We start from the raw sequence: 22,186 nt of genomic DNA, 5'->3' as shown, positions 1-22,186 counted from the left end.
GACTGATACAAATTTTTAAATAGTTTTGATGTATTTTCAGTATTTTTACCATTTTACCTTCAAATACCTATATTTTGCAATATTTTCCTGATTTTAATAATTTTAATTGTGGATAATCCCTAAGTAAAATATCATTTTAATGGTAATAATAAGCAATAGTTAAGTAACAGATGTAATTTTTTACTTTATAGATTAACTATTATTATTCCAAATAATAGGAATTATACTTATTAAGCATAAGTGAATTATGCTTAATCTTTATTTTAAACAGTGAATTTTAAATACTCTTCATTAGAAAATAATTATTTGTTGTATTATTATTATGAATATTTCATCGTATATAGATTGCTCTTAGGATAAGACTGACGATAATCACAATTTGTAAATTTCAATGTTTAAAATATGTTATTGTGTTTTGAAAATGACACTGACTGCCCTGCTCTCTTGGGAGAGTGTCTTCCCTCTGGGAGCTGCAGTCACTGCAAAGATGCAATAAAGGCAATGCCTGAACAAACGCTGTGTCTGTGAGTGTCCACGTTGGACTCAGGTGCCAGCTGTGGGGAATTCCTGACACAGGGGCACCACAGCACCCCTGGGCCATGCAGAGGCTCCTTTCCTCCCCTCTGGCAGCTGTTCCTTTGGTGCTGGGATCCAGCCTCTGCTCTGCGGGATGCCAAATGCAAGAAAACCAGGAGTGCCACCACCCAGACTGTCCCTTAGGTCCCTGCAGAGCTCAGGAGCCACCATGGCTGTGGAGGGTGTGGAACCTGCAGTGGGCCATGACAGCAGGGACAGCAGGGACAGGGGGACACAGGACAGGAATCACAGCCCCGCTGCCCTGGGACAGGCCCGACAGGCAGACAGGGCACGGGGCAGGCAGGAGTGCCCATCCTCTCTGTGCCCTCCTGAACACAGGGACATGAGGGACAGGGGCAATGGGGACACAGCAGGCCCCTCTCCTCTGGGAATGTCCCACCTGCCCAGGGGCCCTGACAGAACGCAGGGGCTGAGGCTCTGCAAGGGGAACCCAAGGATGACAAGGAGGACCACAAGGTTACATCTGCCCACATTCTGCACGCAAACAGCGCCATGAAAGAGAAAACCAGAGGGGTCCTTTCCCCAGCAGATCCCATCTGAGCCAAATTGTTCTGTATTGTTCTGTATTCCTGGACATGGGTGTCCCGTGCAACATGGAGCTCATGAACACACTTTGACACCAGATTCTCACCCCTGCTCGAGCGCTCTGGCACAACAGCAGTGGCTATTCCCTAATAACACACGGGTGCAACTCTTGTGCAAAGCAACACAAATTGTCTCTCTCCTCCTGCAGACCATCATCCCGTCCCTGGCAGGCTGAGGGCAGCGCCTTCCCTCGGTGCCGCCATGGCTCCACCCCGTCCCTGGCAGGCTGAGGGCAGCGCCTTCCCTCGGTGCCGCCATGGCTCCATCCCGTCCCTGGCAGGCTGAGGGCGGTGGTTTCATTCGGTGCCGCCATGGCTCCTCCCTATCCCTGGCACGCTGAGGGCAGCGCCTTCCGTCGCCGGTTCCGCCATGGCTCCTCCCGTTGCCCCTGGCCACGCGCTGAGGGCAGCGCCTTCACTCGGTGCCGCCATGGCTCCTCCCTATCCCTGGCACACTGAGGGCAGCGCCTTCACTCGGTGCCGCCATGGCTCCACCCTATCCCTGGCACACTGAGGGCAGCGCCTTCACTCGGTGCCGCCACCCTGCCCTGGCAGGCTGAGGGCAGCGCCTTCACTCGGTGCCGCCATGGCCCGGCCCCGTCCCTGGCAGGCTGAGGGCAGCGCGGGGCGCCTGGCCCGCCCTTTGGCAGGGAGGAGGCACTCGGTGCCGCCATGGCTCCTCCCTTTCCCTGGCACGCTGAGGGCAGCGGCTTCAGTCGCAGGCTGAGGGCGGCGCGGCCAGCCCGATGGCTGCCGTGTTCCTGGTTACGCTGTACGAGTATTCGCCGCTGTTTTACATCGCCCTGGTGTCCGTCTGCTTCCTCGTCACCAGCGCGCTCGTCCTCGGCTGGTCAGTGCTCGGGGGCCGGTGGGGCTCGGCCGAGGGGGCCTGGGCTGTGCTGAGGGGAGGCAAGGCCAGGCCCACGGTAGGGGCTTGGAATGGTCCCTTCCAGCCCAAACACTCCTAGGCTTCTAAACGAGCAATAAAAATAATTTTAAAATGCAATTATACGTATTTCTGTTAAGCTCGTTTCTATTTTAGTAATACCAAGGTATTTTCTTAATGGTTTTCATGATATCATTCATAATATTGGCAAACAATGCATTTGTATGTACTGAGCTATGTGTGAATCGAGGCAAGGGGGCAGAGCTGGGGAAGGGTCTGGAGCGCCAGGAGCAGCTGAGGGAGCTGGGGGGGCTCAGCCCGGAGAAAAGGAGGCTCAGGGGGACCTTGTGGCTCTGCACACCTCCCTGCGTGCAGCCAGGGTCTTTTCCAACCTGAAGGATTCTGTGAATCTGTGAACTGATCTCCTGAAGTGTCTCAAGGGGTGGTGAGTGAAAGGGCTTCTGCTTGTGTTTGAGAGGATGACAAAGAAATGCCACTGTTGCCTTTTTCAGAAACAGCTCCTTGAATGTCCCTAGCTTTCAGGAGTAGCTGTAAATGTAAATACTGGTACTTGCCAAGAGCAGAGCATTGACTGGCAATCAAAGTCTTTCATGTAGAAATTGTGGCTACAGCAGACTTGTGTGGCTTGTGGTGAAAATAAAACTGGAGCTGTTGAACTTCCTCTCATTGGTTCCACATTAATATCTGCAAAGTGCTAGTGATAAAGGTATCTTTTAAAAAATGATCATACTGAACCATGATTTAGATGAATCTTCATCATGTCTATCCCTAACCACTGTTCCTTTTGCCAATTTAATCATTATTTTTCTACTTGTAGTAAATTCTGGCAGTCTCCTGCTCGAAAAGGTCTGAAATAGATGTGTGCTACGAGATCCTAACATGTATGCACTGGTGTCTTTTGGGCACAGGCTGTACAGAGGACTGTCCAAAGGCTTTTTTTTTTTTCAGGATCAGATTCCAGTTACACCTGCACTAGGTGTTACTGCAGTTTATGGAAATATATGCAATTTTTTCTTCAAACCTGGGGCCTGTTGATCAAGGACGAGCTGTAGCCAGGAGCTCAGCACGTACCAGCAGGTGAATGTGTGGGCAGCTGCTCAGGGGTATTTGCTGCTCCCTTGGAGTTCTCCTGTGCCATGGCCATATCCAGGAGCCTCCAAAGGATTTTCCCATGCCTGCAGCTGCAGTTACAGCTCAAGTGCTCCTGAACTTGCCCAGGAAGACAACTCAAATCCTTCATTTGCCACACAGAGCACTGTAAATGCAAATGTTGTCTCCAGAGCACAGCATACCTGATCTATTGCTGCAGTGGCATTTGGGCTCCCCCATAATTTTCAGCATTAATTTCTTTAATGATGTGTTTGTGTTGGTGTCAGTCAGCCTGAAAAACACCAACTGTTGAGGAATGTTCATGTTCTCATTTGTCAGGCCTTGCAGTGATGGGAGGAGCGTCTGTTCCTGTGTCAGCTCTGCATGCCTGTGGCTCTGCTCACAGTCCAAGTAGGTTAATGCACAGGCAGCTTCCAGAGCCAGTCCCACAGGTGCCCTGGGCACAGGGGTGAAGTGGAATTTACATCACCTGATTACCTGGGCATTGTATTTTTAGCTGGAGGGGAATGCTCCTGTTAGGAGGAGCTGAAGGCTCAGCACCTGTTGGAAGTCTGGCTCTGCAGAAACATTCATTCATTAACTAAATCTTTGGAAATTCCTGCTTTTTCTAAGCTAGCACTGCTCTGAAGAAATTAATGTTCTCTACCAGCTAATGATCTGGACTGTTAGATCATAAAATAAAAACTGTATCTTTATTTATCATTTCTACACTTCCTACACTTAAAATTTACAGAAAACCACACCTGACTGTGGAACAGAAAGGCCTCCATGCCTTCAGCTGCTGCTAGAACTGTGCCAGAGGCTCTTTTATCTTGCTGCTTTTCATGAGGATAATCCTGTTGCTTTCATGCAGTGAAGAAAATTTCCAAGGAACAGGGATTTTGATCAGATTCTGGTATAAAACAGGACTGCAGAGATGGGCTCTGTTAAGATTTGGGTATTGAGGAAGGGAAACAGCTGCTACCTCTGGTTTCTTTGTGAGATGTTCAACTGGGACATTCCCTCCCCTACAGCCCCAGGGATGTCACTGTGGGTGTTTTCCCTCGTGGCAGAGAGAGCTGATTTGAGCTGTGCTCAAATCAATCATGGCCAAGAGCCTTCGATGATGCCACTGAACAAATGCAGATGTTTCCATGAAAGGAATGGCTTTAAACGGACAGAGAGCAGCTTGAGTTGGATATTGGGAAGGAATTCTTGGCTGTGATGGAGATGAGGCCATGGTACAGATTGCCCAGAGAAGTTGTGGCTGCCCCTCGATCCCTGGAATTGTTCAAGGCCACGTTGGATGGGGCTTGAAGCAGCCTGGGCTGGTGCAGAGTGTCCCTTGTCACAGGAGGAGGCTGGAATGTGCTCAGTTCTGCCGGACTCAGATGGGAACAAATTCTGGCCTAACCCTTTACCACTAGAGGGCACTGACAACTCTCATTAATTTTATTCCCTTTGTGGAAACCCAGAGCAAAATATTTCTCCTTTAAAGATTCCCTGCATCACTGTGCAGACTCCTGCCTTCTGACAAACAGCTGAAATCCAAATGGCAGGATATATTATCCATGCATCCTAGCAGATATTCTGGAAAGCCAAGATACCTCTTTTTGTTCTGCTGCTTGCTATTTAGAGCTGGAAAAAAAATCAAATGTGTCAACACTAACACTGAACCCACTCATTCTTGTTTTGTGTCTCCTAGGTTTGGTTTGGGTGTTCCTGTTATTCTGAGGAACTCAGAAGAGACAGAATCCAGCACAAGGGTATTGAAAAAGCGGATGAGACAAGTGAAAAATCCTTTTGGGTTGGAGATCACTAATCCTGCTGCAGCTTCAGTAACAAGTCAGTGGATTTCTTATATGGTTTTCATCAACTTTCATTCCTGAACTTGGTACTTTCCATTTTCTGCCTAGAATCATAGGATGGTTTGGGTTGGAAGGGACCTTAAAGATCATCTTTTTGCTCTCATCCTTTTTGTCTATCATAATTTCACAGAAATACACTTCCATTACAACAGAAATAAGCTTTTACACAGTTTAGAAATGTGGTGTTTTTAAAAGTGAAATGTTTGGATATGAAGGTACATTTTAATTGTCATTAATGGAACACTTCCTGCTATTACAGATCTGTAAGTAACTAAAACATTTGCAGATTACCAACCACTGTGGGCGTTTCTATAAATTTCACAGAATTGTAGAATTGTACAGAATTCATTATGGAATATGTGCCACCCACTTAAATCTAAGCCCAGATCTTCAGCAGGGTTTGGAAGTGCACTATTTTTAATAAATAGATAAATAAATCATCACTCTCTTTTTCTATCTGTTCTCCAATGAAAACTGAATTTAAGTGTCTGTTTGGATCAGAGTTCAAGCCACCTCTATAATTCCTGAAATCACCCAGAGAGGAGGTGGAATCCATGTCCTCCTGCATCACTGGGGAGCAGTGAGCAAGGCTGAGCATCTTCCACCCCACAGCTGTGGGGCCTTCCCATGCATGAGGAGAGGCTGCAGCAGACTTCCCCCCTCCCTCAACATAAAACCCCCTCACCACAACAAATCCAACAATTCAGGTAACTGGGATTTCTCAGGAGCTTTGAGCACTCCTGCTCCTGTTTGTGCAGGAAGTGTTTAGAAGTTGACAGGTTTTTGAAAAAGGAATGGAGAGCATAGATGCCCTTTTGCTCCTCCCTCTGCATGATCAAGAGCCTTATTCTTTGAGAGCACAGAGAGTTTTGTAGATGAGTGATCTAATTACTGCCATTATCTCAGGAGAGAATGGACTTTGGGCTAAGGTTGTGCTCTTGGATCTGCCAATGAGTGTCTAAAGTGTTACCAGAAGTTAAAATTTACCGTTCATAAAATGCATGTGGTATTTTTGTGAGCTTAATCAGCCATTTTATCTCCTCACACCCACCTCCTCATCCCCACTGACTTCCATAAACACTAAGCTGAATCTAAATCATCAAAAGATTTGTTTATAATGATAAATAGTTTTTGTTATTTTATAATGTTTATCATTTTAGAGGAGGCCTAATTGCAGCCTTTCAGTATCTGAAGGGAGCCTAGAAGAGACTTTTACAAGGGCCTGGAGGGACAGGACAAGGAGGAATGGCTCCCCACTGCCAGAGAGCAGGGATAGATGGAATAGTGGGAAAAATCCTTCCCTGTGAGGGTGGTGAAACTCAGGCACAGGTTGCACAGAGAGGGACTTGGGACAGGACACAGGGAATGGCTTCCACTGCCAGAGGGCAGGGATGGATGGGAGATTGGGAAGGAATTCCTGGCTGGGAGGGTGGTGAGGCCCTGGCACAGGGTGCCCAGAGAAGCTGTGGCTGCCCCTGGATCCCTGGAAGTGTTCCAGGCCAGGCCAGACAGTGCTTGGAGCAGCCTGAGATGGTGGAAGGTGTCCCTGCCATGGCAGGGTATGGAACAAGGTGAGATTTAAGGTCCCTTCTAACCCAAACCATTCTATGATTTTATGGTTCTGTGACAAAAATCTGTGACACTGAAGTTGTTTTCTGCTTGTAGCTCTTCAAGCATCTAGACTTAGCAATTCCAGGATTCCTGCACGTGGTGAGTTAATGAAATCCCTCTCCTTTCTCCAAGGGGGTGTAACACTGACACCTGACTGCCTGGAGGACTGTGTCCTTACCTGCTACTGGGGCTGCAATGTCCAGAAACTCCACGAAGCGCTGCAGAAACACGTCTACTGCTTCAGAATAAAGACTCCTCAGGCATTAGAGGATGCTCTCTACAACGAATACCTCTACAAACAGCAGTACTTGTATCCTTTTCTTGAATTGTTTTGACAAAATATGTTGATTTTTTTGGCACGGGGAGCATTGAGGATGGTAAATGCGCTGCAGATTTTGGCACGATTCATTTATGAACAAACACGATGAGAAGTATTCTTTATGCAAACGTCATGTTTGTCTGCAATTGCAGCCACTGATTGTTTACCTTGACACAGGCAAAGCATTAAAAAAAACGACAAGGCAGGGAAATATTGTCAGTTACCAGAAGATGCTCAAGTTGTGGATTTTGGCCCCGTGCCTAGAGCTCGCTATCCCTTGGTAGCACTGCTGACGTTAGCAGATGAAGAAGACAGAGAAATATATGATATTGTAAGTAATATCAGAGTATATTTCAGGGTCACTGTGTTTAAGGTGTCAATGTTTCAGGAGAGAGGCTTGAAAAAAGCAGCTTCACTTTCCTGTTCCCTAGAATTTGGTCCCTCACTTTCTTATTTTCTAAAATAAAGCAGTTCAAAGCTTTAACTTCCAAACCTCAGTCTTTGAAAAGGCAATGGGGAAACATTGCTTACTCTTTACTTATTCACTACAGCATTTAAAAGATGGTTGTGATTTCCCCAAAGCTTCTGCCTGCCAATGTCCCTGAGGAGTGAGGGTTGGGGCAGTTTAGCAACCTGTTACTCTGATTTCTGGGATCACATGGGCATATGGTGGAGCTCTTGCACTTACACAGATTCTTGGATTCTGTTGGCAAGGCAGGAGGGTTTTTTAATAAGTGTCTGGCACAGATATGGAGCTGATTGCTGACTTGGCTATTAGAAACTTAGAAATTACCTTTCTGCCCCAGGTCTGTGTCATGGTTGTGTCTCACAGGAGCCAACTCCAGGGCATTTCCAGGAAGGGGTGAAAGTCTGGCTTGAGGCTGATAGGAGATACTCAGCTCCTCAAAAATGCTCTCCTCCTAATCTCTTGCTATTAAAGCAGCTTCAGCCTTGCCACATGCTGTTCAATACCCTTTATAATTGGTGAACTCTGAATGATTTGAGACACACTTTTATCTCCCATCTTTTCATTGGATTGATAATCTGCTTGCACTGTCTCCTTGAACAGTAGCACAACTGAATTCAGAAGCAAATTGCCTAAATCCACTGAACACTTTTCCATGCATTCACCTGCCAGCTGTAATCACACCAGTGCCTAAGAAATCTGTCCCCTTTCCAGTGATGGCTGTCCTTGGCTTCTTGTCACCTGACTTTAGGACTGCCCTCCTCCCTCCTGTCCCCACTTGAGATGTTTTAATGTTTTAATACCTTTTTTTAGAGACTCTAAATGTAATATTTGAATGTATTTGACATTAGCATGGGCATGAATTTGTAACACCTCTCTTTTGAGCCTTAACATAGAAGAAAGGGGTGGAAGGAGAGTGGTGGAGGTATTTTTCCTCTGATTTTGGAGGAAAGGGACACATCTGTAAATCCAGTCAGGAGTAACTCCACCTGAGCTCCTTGCCAGACAAATGTCAGAATTGGGTCTGGTTTGTTGAAACAAACTTGTAAAATAGAAATGGAATGTGGAAATGGATCTTTGCCAGTGTGATATTACCATTTTGAATTATATTTGGGGGGTCTGTGTGGGTGTCCATCACTGTGGATGGTGTTTCAGTGATTCTTTCCTGGGGAGAAGGTCATCTGATTTTTATCCTAACTGGTTTTGTGGCAAGATCATCCTGACTTGGTTTTGTGCCATCATTTTCCTCTAGATCCAGAAAATTAGCATGACCATATATAAAATGTACAGAAATTACTGGAAGACTGTCATGGCTAAAGTGAAAGCTTAGATCTCAGGCACTGTGATTCAGAAAAAAAAAGACCCTTTTGCCAAGGAATAGTGAAATCAGTTCTTATAAATCCATATGTGTAGGTACATACACATTTGAACTCTGTATTTAATTAGCCATGTGTGGATTTTGAAGTGCAAGTCTAATTTGCCTTTAAATTTCTTTTTAAAGCAAAACAGCTTCTATATTTCATTTCTCTTTTGACAGCTTCTGGGAACTACAATAATATTGAATTTCACTTTCTTTTTTTCCCAGCTTTTTAGAGGCTATTACGTAATTTGGGCAGGGTGGGGGTTGTTAGGCACAGCATGCAAGCTTGGAGTGCTTGTATTTCCAGAGGAATTATCTGAAGTCAGCCCGTGGGGGTTCAGAATCCTTTCCAGTGAAATTTGTCTTTTGCCTGCTCAGATTACAAGCCAATCACTTCTTAGTGATTTTTGGAGGCTAAAATCTGCAGTCTGTGTGTTTCTGAGGGAAGGGGGAGAAAGTGGAGAAGACTGCTCAGGTGCCTTTGCAGTTTGGGGTGTAATTCCATGAGGTGGGAGCAGCCAGAGCAGGGCTCTGCTATAAACTGGCCGCAGAAGAGCTCCATGGGGCAGCAGGGTGGGAAGCTGAAGGAGCACCAAGGGCTCTCTTGTGCCACATCCTGTTTATCCCTTGTCTGCTCTATTTTTTTTAATTAATCGGTGCTTCAAGTCAACATTGTTGAATTCCTGATTGTCTAAGGAATTAAGCAGGTCAGAAGCTGTACCAAAGCAAATCAGAGAATCAGGGAATAATATGGGTTGGAAGGGACCTTAAAGATCATATTTCACCCCCTGCCATGGGCAGGGACACCTTCCACTGTCCCAGGCTGCTCCAAGCCCTGTCCAACCTGGCCTTGGACACTTCCAGGGATCCAGGGGCAGCCACAGCTGCTCTGGGCACTCTGTGCCAGGGCCTGCCCACCCTCCCAGGGAAGAATTCCTTCCCAATCTCCCATCCATCCCTGCCCTCTGGCAGTGGAAGCCATTCCCTGGGTCCTGTCCCTCCATGCCTTGTCCCAAGTCCCTCTCCAGCTCTCCTGGACTCCCTTTAGTCCCTGGAGGGGGCTCTAAGGTTTCCCTGGAACCTTCTCTTCTCTGGGGTGAACGCCCCCAGTTCTCTCAGCCTGAGTGGTAAGGTTATTAAACATAGAATTTTTGTCTGTTTGTAGATTGCAATGGTAGCTGTAATTCACGTTCCTGATGAAAGCTACAGACTCTCCTGCCGAATTTTGTATCAGTATCTCCTCCTAGCTCAAGGTCAATACCATGACCTGAAGGTAAGCCATGCACAGAGTCTGGTTTCATGTGTATGACAGTGTTAACTTTAGCTTGTGTAGGCTTTCAGGAGCCTAAATTAGTACAAGACTTCTATTGTCATGCAAAGAACTGGATGGTAGTTTAAATTATTTTATCAGTTAAGTAGTGCCACAGGAACTTACTGTACAGAAATATTTTCCATTAAAATATTCAAGATTTCCCAGAGAAATGAACTGCTTCTAATCTAGGAGTCCTAGTGTCCACTGAGTGAAGCAGTAGGAAAAATTCACTCTTGAATGATTCTTCTTTCCAGAATTGTTATTTCCTTTCTTCAAAATTCCCTTTTAATCAGGAAAGCCTCAGAAGAAACTTACTTTTTAAAAATTCCTTTTTCTTGCACTACGCTTAGGAATCATGCCCAGAAGAATTTGCACTTCACATAAAATAAGACAAAAAAAGGAGCAGGGGATTGGAATATGAGCAAGAGCAGAATGGGTTGAGTGAAGCAGATTTGACAGCATGGTGGATATAATTTTGGTAGGAACAGATAGAGGATCCCTCTAGGCACAGAGACTGATGGACCAGAAACAAACCCGAGCTGCTCAAAACCTGAGCACTTCTGTTAAATTTCATGCATGACATTGATTTGATACAAGCAAGGTCTGAGGACTTCTCTTTAATATTTTCCCACTGTTTTATGTAATTTCTTGTTTCTGAAATGCCTTTAACTGGAGGCCAGGCAGCTGCCAGGACCCACATAGAATCTGGCACTGTTTAACCCAGTGAATGGATCCAGTGAAACTTCTACTGCACCTGTGCATGTGCAGAGATTGGGGAAGAGTTTTTTCACTCCTAAATATTTGTGTTTATGTGTATTTTAGCAACTCTTCATGTCTGCAAATAGTCCTGCACCCTCCTGCAGTGACACCTTCCCTGGTGAGAGCAGCACTGACAGAGGGCTGCTGGAAAAGGCTGGGCTGGCTGGAGATGAACCAGAATTGCAGGAAGAAAACAGCAAAGACTGTGTTGTGTGTCAGAATGGCCCTGTGAACTGGGTCCTCCTGCCCTGCAGACACACGTGCCTGTGTGATGGCTGCATCAGGTATTTCCAGCAGTGCCCAATGTGCAGGCAGTTCGTGCAGGAGTCTTTTCCACTTTGCAGCAAAAAGGAGCAAGATGAGGATGAATCGACCCGTGTCTTGCAAGATGTTCTTCCTGGAAGAGTTTTTTAACAGGAGTTAAAAATAAAAGACCTGGGTTATGTGCACTAAGATTAAATGTGGAAGCCAGACTATTTATGGGAGGATATGTAGTGTTAACTTGTAGGATTTTGCTTTTTTTTTTTGTTGGGTAATTTTCAGCTTCCTTATTTTTCCTCGCTCCATATGCTCACAGGAGCGCTGCTTCCCCGTGCAATGTGGACAGGAGAAGTGCGTAGGATAGCTCTGAAGGATGTGAATTTATTTATAACTGCTTCCTATTTTCTTGGAGCACTATTGGAGGCTATTTTGACTACTAAATTTAGGCTGTCTACTAAAAAAAGAATAAAACTTGCAAGTGCAGTTGCCCAAGGCTCATTCTATATTTATTGTGTTTAAAATACTAGAGCTGTATATCATTTTAACTGGGTATAATTTAGGAACTTAGCACTTTACAGAATGTACCATATGAAGGAAAGTAAATATTCTTCATCCTTAACCCTGTGTGTGTTTATTTGGTAGCTGAAGGTTGGACTGTGGCAGGAGCTGGGGGTTGAAGGTGGGGCTCAGGACACTGTTTCTGGCTGGTTTGAAGGACTTGTGTGTGAGGGATTTCAGCCAAAGCCCTTTGGAAAGATTTTTGTTGATGATTCTTGTGCTGCATGTTGATGATACTTTCAAGCCTGAGCCCCTGCGATGACATCTTGTGGCACAGACTTTCAGTCTTGTTGGCAGTGCCTGTAAGAACTTGTTCTCCATGCAAATGTTGGTTAATCACTCTCCAGAGTGGTGGCAGCTTTGTGGTGCTTTGAGGGATTTCCAACTCTTTTCCCTTGCATGGTCAGCTTGGATGACCAGTAACAAGTTAACCAGTTACCCTCACCAATAGTCCCAGGAAATGTACCTGCTCTAACAAAGGAAGAAGCTAAAGAATAGCAGAAAATTATTTCCTTTCACTCCAGTGGTGTATGTCAAAAGCAATAAAAATGCCTGTTGAGAAAAGAAAGTGGTTTGTTTCTTTAAAGACAGACAAATTCTCCTAAGGACAAATGGGCTGAGTCTCACATCTGCTTATATAAGGGAGAATGCTCCTTAGAACCTGTAGAAATGGGGAGTAGCTGCTTTCTGTCCTCCCTTTTGTTCCCTTGCAGCTTTTCTCCACATCCAGTCCCAGGACAGCTGCTCAGGCTCAGGCAGGGACAGCTGTGCTCCACAATCCTCAGCCCTGCTCTCCTGCAGCTCCAGGGTACACACAAGCTGCTGCACGCCTCCAAAGCAGGGAAGGAAGCTTCCCCCACTCAAAGGTATTCCAAGTTCACCTTTCCATCCTTCTTTTTTTATATTGTTTGTTGTGACCCTGCTTCTGAACTCCTGGCAATTACCTCTGAGGAAAAGATTTAGGTGGTGCTGTTGGGAAGAGTAATGGGTAGTTGTAAGGACAGATGGAAGTGGGGAATTGATGCCCATAGCCACAGATTTCCAGCCAGTGATCAGCAGGCTGGTTGTGAGATAATAAAGTGACCATCCTGGCCAGGGACAACTTGGGAATAAACTTCTGGACAAACCAGGCTGTTGTTTGCACTGTGTATGAACCAGGAATGACACCCTGAGGTGTCTGTGGGGATGGAGCTGTGCCTGAACCATGGCAGCAGCTGCTTCCACACCAGCAGCTCACCCAGCATGTGGGACAGTGGCTGGGCAGTTTGTTATCCCAGAGGAGCAGGGTAATGCTGTGCTGCTCCAGCCTGGAGCTGGGCACTGATAATTAGCAGGCACTTGTTTGCCCACGGAGATGATGAAGGAGGTGTTGTTTAGTGCTCCACCACAGTAGTCACCGATATTTAATCAATTAATTAAAATCTCCCATCAAACAGCATGATCCAAACCTGTGGGCCTATTTAATCTCATGTGAAATGGTATTCAAGTAACCCCACAGAGAGTTGCCTGGTCTGCCTCATCTTTCAATCGATGCCAGTATTAAATAATAATGGCAAGCAGGATGTAGCTGTGCTGATCTGCCAGGCCATGTATTTACCATTAAGTCTGTCCCAGCTTTTCATTTGTTACTTGCTCTTTTAATAGCATTTTCCAAAGATGCTTAGTTGCTTTCTCTGCTCTAACAAGCTTCCTTGCTGGCCCAAATGAAAGACCTGATGAGAGTTATAAAAAGTGCAGTAGCTGCCTTATTACATTTGCCTTCTTCTGAGAAGCCATGCCAAAATACAGATCAGGTGAGAAGGAAAAGGAGCAGCTCTAAAGCTGCCCAGTGTTTCCCTTGGTTGTCTTAAAGCAGGGATTCAAGGCTGTAAGAGAGAAATAAAATCTTCTTGTGACCCACAAAAACACAGTGTATTGACAGAGGCTGTTCTGCTCTGTCACCCTGTTGTAATAGAGGTGATAGAACATTCCTTTTCTGCTCATTATAGATGATGTTTATGGTTTTGGTGACATCAAGGAACATTGGAAGACTTCTGGCAATGGGATTTGGTTCTTTTAAGCAGCACTGGGGTGTTTCAGATTCATAATGTTTTTTGCTCTAGGAGAGGTTGGTTTGCTTTGATTCATCAACCCTAATCAGAGCTGAGGCTTCCAAATGGTTGATCAGACAAAGTGGTGCTATTTAGGGATGTCCCAAGGTGTCTTTCCAAGTGCCAATGGACTGTGACATGGCCATCTTCCTTCTGTCGGGAAAGTTGCTGTCCTAGGATCTTCTTTCTGCCTTATCTGCCTCCTAAGTAGAAGGGAAAATGGTTGTAGGGAAAATCCACCTCAGCTCAGGTGGCTGCTGTACCGCTCCCTGACAGGAGGGTGCAGCCTGGTGAGGGTGGGTTCTTCTCCCAAGAATCAAGGAATAGGACAAGAGGAAACAGCCTCAAGTTGCAGCAGGGGAGGTTTAGATTGGATATCAGGGAAAATTTCTTCACTGCAAGGGTGGTGAGACTGTCCACAGGCTGCCCAGGTACATGTTTTGTTCAGCTTTAAGATGAGCTTCTGTGTGAATCTGATTTAAATGCCTCATTTACATGCTACCATCAAACTTCAAGTATGGTAACAGCAGACAGGAATTGAGTGAGTTTCTCCTGCTGATTTGCACCTTGCTGGGGCTCCCTGTGCCCTGAGGAAACGCTGCCAGGTGAGGGAGGTCTGGGGCTGACATCTGTCACTGGAGGTCTCTGCAGGCACCAGGCACCACTTGCTCAGCTGTTCTCACATCCAGAGTAAACAAGGAGTGGCCTCTGTCACTGCAGCGGACGTGCAGCCCCTGCAGAGGCTGTCCCTGGTGTCCTGTGTGTGTGGAGCTGATGTAATTAATACCAGGGATAGCTGAATTCCATCTGCTACAGCAGAAGTCCTCTGAACTGAGCTGGTAGAAAGGCTTGGTGTTGCCTTGCTGGAATTTGCTGGGCAGGAAAAAAGAGAAAATTGGATTAGGGGTTTATTTCTGGGTAAGTTTGGTATTACCACCATTTCTGATGGCACACAAGGATGCAGGTGCAAACCTGAGCACAGCTACAAGGCCACAGCTGAGCACTAGAGAGTCCCAGGTTTTGCAGGATCTGCCACAACATCCCCCAGAACCACAGAGGGGGCCAAAAAGTGTCTGCTGAGCACTCCAGAGTCACTTGGGGCAGCTCTGCAAATTGTTTCTGTGTTGCTTTTACTCTGTGTGAGCAATGTGTGTAGAGAGACAAGAGCTTGTAGTGCAGTGTGGATATAGCTGTAAAAAGGGCCTGACACTGGTTGGATTCCATAAATTCCTGGGAATGTGCAAGACCAACATAAAGGCACCTTTGTGCTGCTGCAGCTGAGCTGGAGAGATCCTGCCTTAATTACCCCATCTCATAATGGGAATGATTTAAAAGAATAAAAATACTATATGTAGACGCAGTCTTAAGAATAAATGAATCCATCAGCAGAGTCTGATGTCCAAAGTGAGGAGTCTTTGTGTTTCTCCCACAGAATTTTGGAGATCAATGACATCATAAACTCATGCTGAGGTTACTGAGCCTTCATCAGGCCTGGGAAACCCAAAAAACTCCTTTTGTTCCTTCTCTCTGCACATGCAGTCCTCAGACACGGAAAGGGCAACACTGGGATGTTTGTCACAGTTGTGACATGAGGATTTGCATTTCTGTCACACCTCTGGAAGTGTTCAAGGCCAGACTGGGTGGAACTTGGAGCAACCTGCTCACATGGAAGGTGTCCCTGCCCATGGCAGGGGGTTCGAATGAGTTGATTTTTAAGGTCTCTTCCAACCCAAACCATTCTGGGATTCTCTGATTTTCATTCTTTAGAAAACACCTGCACTACCTGGATCCTCCTGAGATCTGAGTGAATCCCAGAACTGCTTCTGTGGGACCAGCAGTAATTATCAGAACAATTAGTTGCTACCTGTGTTTTCTATCCTCAGTTTGCAGCGACCTTTGATCAGCAGAAGATTTGTACTTTAAAAGCTTTTCTAGGTTTTAAATGCTTCCTCCAGCTTTTTGTCTTCATCAGCTGAGGGGTTTTGGCAGTTCCTAATAATTTTTGCTCTCCCATTGCATAGCCACTTCACATCTAATATTTCCTGGCACGTTTCTCAGTAGTAGCTGCAGTCAGGGGACTGGTGAGAGGTCTAATGCATCACTTCTCTCTCTCCACATGCTGTTTATTCCAGTGTGTATCAGCTCCTCATGAACAATACTTTGACAAGCAGGCTGGAAGGGAGGATTGCTAACTTGTGAATTATTTTGATAGTTACCCTCTTCTTTTTTTCCCTGTAACTCTGCAGATGCTGTTGAGTTTGGAGGCAGAACAGAGCTCCTACCAGGGGTTATCAGGCATCAGCCTCCTGCCAGCAGAAGTGTGAGATACAGATGTTGTGTCTTCCCTGCTCACGTGCAGCACAGACACCACATTTGGTTTTCTTCACTCCAGTTCCTGAGGGTCCTCAATTTCAAGGATTTTCCCTGTAGGGAAAGACTGCCAGCTCAAAAAGCAGCAGCTTGGAGGGAGCCTGGGGTGGCATCTTGCTGGCAGCAAGGCTGGGGATGATTATGGCAAGTGAGGAGCCCTGAGGGAGTCAGACATGGCATGGTCTGTGCTTGCCAGGGTGAGCAGAGCCCTGTGGGCAGCACATTCCATTGATCCAAGTGAGAGCAGGGCAGTGATTTATGGCACAGCACAGCTTGAAAAGCAGTGGTTTTCATTCACCAGATGCTGTCATACATGAGACAAGGTTGGTGAGCCAGCTGCTGCCTTTCTCCTCCTCCCAGGTACCAAACCCTGGCTGCAGTGGCTGCAATATCATCCAAACCCTCCTCTACTGAGACAGCTTGAGTGACACAAGAATTTACCTTTACATTTTGCTATAGGACCAAAAAGAAGTATTTGCCAAGAGCTGGTAAATTCCCATTAAAGAATGACTACAACTTTCCCAGTCTTTCAATCTCTTAAGTGTCTTCCCAGAGACACAAAAATGTGTGAATGAGTCTGCCAGCTCCAGTTTTCCCTTTCGGCACCAACTTCTTAATGAAAAAGTCTCCATCAAATTTCACAGCATTCAACACTCTGTCATTAGGAGGGCTTGGGTAAGATGCAGAACAGCCCTCAGAGGTCTCAGTGGATCATCTCCATTTACATCTGTTCCAGCTGTGCCCACACATGCTTGTCAGTCCATCCAGCCCTAGATGGCACTTCCCTGGATTTTGCTGAAATTGTTTGGAGCCAAGAGCAGGAGGATCAATGAGGGCTGTTTTCTTCTGTGTTTATCTTCCACATTTGGATCCTCTTCCATTTCACCAAGTGTGAGCATTGAGGTTTTCCTCCACCCCATCATCCTGGCTACATCTAAACGCTCACCCAGCCTGCAAACTCCTCCTCTCTCCTTTAACGATATTCTTAAATTACCCTAATTTTGTCAGCTGCTCCATTATTAATAACTAACGAGGAAAACTGCCACAGTGTCAGTGCTGCTGACACGTGTCTCAGGCTGGAACCAGGCTTCCAAAGAGAGTTTCTTGAGAGGGGTGGTTAGGGAAGCAATTTCCTCGATGGTGCGTGCTAATGCACATTTCCAAGGCTGCCTTGGAGCCGGGGAGTCGAGCAGCTCCGTTGCACGGTGCCTCCTTGGGGATCAGTGTCTTGTTTCATCAGGGCCATCTGCTTGCAACACAGCCTCAGTCAGCTCCAAGTCCTATAACAAGCTGCTCTCAGTGCTGGCTGGAAATGGTTGGAAAAATCCAAGTGTTGTAGGTAAACATGAGGCTGGCTATGGGATACAGCCATGCAGGGAGTTATTGTGCTGGCAGGCATTTAGGGGTGTTGGTGTGCATGAAGAGGGGCCCAGAGCTACTCAGATCCATGCCAGCTGTGAGTGGAGCTGTTCTCCATGCCCGTGCCAATGGCTGGAAAGGATGGAATGGGACATGTCTGGTGTGCCCCACAATCCAGCACCGATAACCAGGCTGCCCTGAAGGCCAACACTCACAGAGATCTCAGTCCTGCAAAGGCACATTCTGCAAATACTCACTTGCTGTTGATCAGATGTTGCAATGTTTATATTCATGGGGTTCTTTGAAACTGGCAGAGCCCAGTGGAACTTAGGGGAAATCCTTCAAAACCTTTTGCATCCCCTTCTCCCTCAGCTCCTCTTCATCACCACTCTGTTGGCATCTCCAGGCACGAGGGCAGCCTGTGATACATTTGCCAGGGGTGGTTTTTTGAGCACCATTAGTTAAGCTGATTTATTTTGTTGGCTCTGTGTCCCTGGGGTCCCTGTGAGCCAGCTCATCCAGCGTGCAGGGCAGAGCTGACACTGCTGGAGAGGCGATGTCTGTGCACTCCCGGCATTTCAGAGAGGACATGGGATCTTCTCACAGCACCCCCTTGACAATGGCTGAACAAATACAATGTGAGCAGCCTTTCCATGCTAACCAGTATTTCCCAGTGCTCCTTTCCCCAGGTGTTTGCACCCAGATGCTGCCACTCCTCTTTCCCTGTCAGATCTGCAGTCACAGCTCAAGCCAGAGGGTTAAATGTGCTTTTCCTACCAGCCCTGATCCTCCATCACCCAGTGATCACTGCCTCCAGCATCAGAGGAGTCAGCCCACGCTGCTTTCACCAGGATTTGGGCTATGCAACACTTCATTTGCTACTAACAGGGCTTAAGAAGCAGTGGTTGTACATCCACACTGAGAGCTGGTCTATGTGGAAGGTCATGTTAAGGTTGGAAGATGGTCTTTAAGGTCCTTTCCCACCCAAATCCTTCAAGGATTCTGTGATTTTTTAATATCTGCCTTATCCAGTTTGGAAATACAGACCCACATAGGTTTTATTGTTTACTTTTTATTTTTAACTTTACTCTATTTCTTTTTGCTTTTTGAAGGGTGTTTTTCTCTGTGAATTTTACAGCTCCACTTCACCACCCAAGGTAAGAGAAATTCTGCCATCCCACTGGCCAATTCCCACACTGTGTTTAGGAACAAATGGAAGTGATGTTGTGTTTAATTATCCCAGCCTGCTTACCATGGTATTTTCACTAATATTTGGGTTTAATGAGCTAGGAAATCTGGGCCATTGTGTGCTGGTGGATACACTCATCCTTTCTTCAGCTAAATATGTTATCAGATAGCTTCCACAGAGATGAGCAACTGCTTCCTTTGAACTCGGGAATCATCAGGATTCACTAATTTGCTTGGACCACCTGCTTGGTTAATATAACCACAGGCCTCTTGTTTTCCCTCTGAAATGGTAAACACAAATCTAAATGTTGCTGTACTGACCCTGGAGAAGAGGAGGCTCAGGGGAGACCTCATGGAGGCTGCAGCTTCAATCTCTGCTCTCAGTGGCAGTGACTGGGAATGGCTGGAGCTGCCAGGGCAGGTTTAGGTTGGATATCAGGAAAAGTTCTTCCCCCAGAGGGTGGTGGAGCACTGCACAGGCTTCCCATGGAATGGTCACAGCCACAAGGCTGCCAGAGCTCCAGGGATGTTTGGACAACGCCCTCAGGCACAGGGTGGGATTTTTGGGGTGTTTGTGCAGGGCCAGGAATTGGACTGGATGATCCCTTCCAGCTCAGGATATTCTGTGATTCCATGACCCACCCCAGCCCACAACAACACAATAACAATGCACAGCCCCACTAACAGCCTCTGCTTCCTACCCAGGCACTTGCAGCCCTGCAGAAATGCTCCAGCTGCGTCTGCAGAGACCCCAAGGTCCCCCAGGAATTACCTTATAAAAGAGAATTACCCTGCTTCTGCACTCAATCTGCCTTGTGTTTTGCTTGGGGTGTCTTTGCCCCCAGGACATGTGGTCTGCACTCTGGATTCTCCATCTGCAGGGAACAGAGGTGGCCACGGGGGTGTTGGTGAGTGCCCCCACTGCAGTCAGGGAAGGAGATTTGCTCCCAGCCAGCTCGAGGATCCTTCCATCACACGGGCACCCGCCCTGCAGAGCCCAGAATGCAGCAAGGAATTTCTTCCACGGGTCACAGATCTGTTTTTTAATTACCATAGAAACCTCCAAACATCAGGCGTGTGCTGTTACGTCAGGGTCTCACTCTTCCACAGCTGCCTCCTTGGGACACTCTGGGGAACAGGAACTGTGGGGTCCTAAATGGTGGGGGATTATTTTTGGATTAATTACTAAGCATGGTCTTGGTGTCTCCTGGAGCACAGGATAGAAACCGTGGCTTTGGTCCTTTTTTCCTCCACAGCTTGCTGGTGTGGGGGGACACCATTCCCACCGCCCTTCCCAGCCTCCCAGCGGGATGCATTTACTGCTTCATCCCTAAATATCCTTCCCATCGCTGCTATTCCCACTTTAGACGTGCAAAATGCAAAACCTGGGAGGCGTTCTTGGCACAGCCAGCTTGGCAACCCTTAAATCAGCGGGGTGTGAGCGTTCCCACCCGGAGCTCCTGGTGCTCCCGCGCCAGACGCGCACCCGGCGCGGCAGATGGTGCATCCTCACGGCTCCACGGCCATTCCAGAGCACACCCCGACTGCAGGAGGGCTCTCAGCACCTTAGGTGAGGAGAAAGGGGCTCCTTGGTGGAGCATAGATTGGGATGGAGCTGGAGGATGGGGCAGATGGCCGGGGTTTGTTGGCAGGGAAGTCCTGTTTGTTTAATTAGTCACCAGACAGACTGAGAGCTAAAAGCAAACTCCAAGTGTGGTAAGATGGACCATTTGCACTTGATGTCTACCTGGTGATCCTCATCTCGTCATCCTGCAGTGGGATTGATGCTCCAGCACATGGGACCAGGTGTTCCTGGTGATTTTGGGTGGCCTTTGGTTCCCCACTACTATTTCTCCCCAAAAGGGGCAGATTCAGACACATGTAAAAGCAACCAAAGGATTCACAAACATGGAGTTTTCCTTTCTCCAGCCCCCACCAGAACACACAGCCACTTGTAGGGGATGGATTTCTAAAGGGGCTCCAAGAGGGCTGGGAGGGACCTGGGACAAGGGCCTGGAGTGACAGGACAAGGGGGAATGGGTTCCACTGCCAGAGGGCAGGGATGGATGGGATATTAGGAAGGAATTCTTCCCTGGGAGGGTGGGCAGGCCCTGGCACAGGGTGCCCAGAGCAGCTGTGGCTGCCCCTGGATCCCTGCAAGTGTCCAAGGCCAGGCTGGACAGGGCTTGGAGCAGCCTGGGACAGTGGGAGGTGTCCCTGCCCATGGCAGGCGTTTGGAATGAAATGAGCTTTAACGTCTGTGATTCTGTGGCTCACTGGTGGAGGGGTTCAGCCCCCCCTTTTGCCATGATGTCATCATGCCACCCTCCCAGACCGTGTCCTGACACCTGGGCACGTCTCCCATCTCTGACCTTCCCTGTTCTCAGAGTGATGAGGACTGGGAGATGCTGCAAAGGCAGAATCATGGAATCACAGATTGTTAATGTTGGAGAAGCCCTCTAAGATCATCGAGTCCAGCCATTCCCCCAGCACTGCCAAGGCCACCACTGACCCCTGTCCCCGAGTGTCACATCCACACATCTGTTAAATCCCTCCAGGGATGGGGACTCCACCACTGCCCTGGGCACAGGTAGCAGTGTCACTTGTTCCTGAGCATGGGTCAGGTATTTTGGGGACTCCTAAAGGGGCTCTGAGAGAGCTGGAGATGCACTTTGGACAACAGCCTGGAGTGACAAGACAAGAAGAAATGGCTTAAAACTGACTGGTACTCCCACAAATGTAAAGCCCACAGATAAAAATCACTTTACACCTTTATTTTTGCTTTATAAAATGTTTGATTATGTTCAGTATTCGATGCCTTCTTGCAAACACTTGTGCTTAGGGTTTTTTCTCCCCCATTTCCCTTCTTGTATATACCTGTATCACTCACCCCTTGAAATAGGATGGAAATAAATGAAAAAAAAAAGAAAAAAGAAAAAAAAAGGAAGGAAATAAATGAGAAATGGGAAATGGAAATAAAATCTGCGCAGGAAATGATAACCCAAACACAAATCCTGTCCCTGCACACTTGGAGCTTGACGGGCTTAAATCCATGCATATTTAATATCTAATATGCAAAACGCTGGGGAAAAAAAAAAAGTTTAAAAATTACCATTAGGGGACGAGGCCACATTCACCAGAGCCCAAAGCGGCGCTTTTTCCCCGCAAACCATCCCCCGCTGCCATTACCCCGCAGCCCACTAGAGGGTGGTTTCCTCCAGCGGGAGCTCCACAGCGGCGCGGGGAGGGAGGGAGGGGATCCGGAGTGTGTTTTCCAGCATTCCCCGGGCAGGAGGAGCGCCCAAAATCCCCGGGGGGAGTGGCAGAGATGGTGGTGGGGGGGACAGAGGGGACACACGGGGGACGCGCGTCCCCCTCGGGCTCCCCCCTCCGCCGCGCGGCTCAGCCCCGCCCACTCTCCAATGACGTCACCCGTATGCAAATGAGCGACATGGGGGAGCGGGGGCCCGGCGCGCGGCCGGGCTCAG

At 47.3% G+C, this 22,186-nt stretch overlaps 1 protein-coding gene across 1 annotated transcript; it reads left to right on the top strand.

The window, feature by feature from the left end:
* Positions 1–1,900: 1,900 nt before the first annotated feature.
* Positions 1,901–11,752, top strand: CGRRF1 (cell growth regulator with ring finger domain 1). Its single transcript, XM_030949508.1, has 6 exons — positions 1,901–2,031; positions 4,883–5,022; positions 6,789–6,966; positions 7,159–7,306; positions 9,967–10,074; positions 10,936–11,752. Exons 1-6 carry the CDS (start codon positions 1,928–1,930, stop codon positions 11,284–11,286), a joined length of 1,029 nt encoding a protein of 342 aa, XP_030805368.1. The 5' UTR covers positions 1,901–1,927; the 3' UTR covers positions 11,287–11,752.
* The last annotated feature ends 10,434 nt before the right edge of the window (positions 11,753–22,186 follow it).

The sequence above is a fragment of the Camarhynchus parvulus genome, chromosome 5 (genome assembly GCF_901933205.1).
Source record: "Camarhynchus parvulus chromosome 5, STF_HiC, whole genome shotgun sequence".
NCBI classification, from domain to species: domain Eukaryota; kingdom Metazoa; phylum Chordata; class Aves; order Passeriformes; family Thraupidae; genus Camarhynchus; species Camarhynchus parvulus.
The sequence above is the reverse complement of the archived record's forward strand: the minus strand, read 5'-3'. Positions and strand labels throughout refer to the sequence as shown.

Bases quoted from the DNA above. Each gene is read 5' to 3' on its own strand.
- CGRRF1 (XM_030949508.1), top strand. From the start codon at position 1,928: ATGGCTGCCGTGTTCCTGGTTACGCTGTACGAGTATTCGCCGCTGTTT. The intron at 5,023-6,788 runs GTCAGTGGATTT...CCTTTCTCCAAG, and splicing joins TGCTGCAGCTTCAGTAACAA to GGGGTGTAACACTGACACCT. The intron at 10,075-10,935 runs GTAAGCCATGCA...TGTGTATTTTAG, and splicing joins GTCAATACCATGACCTGAAG to CAACTCTTCATGTCTGCAAA.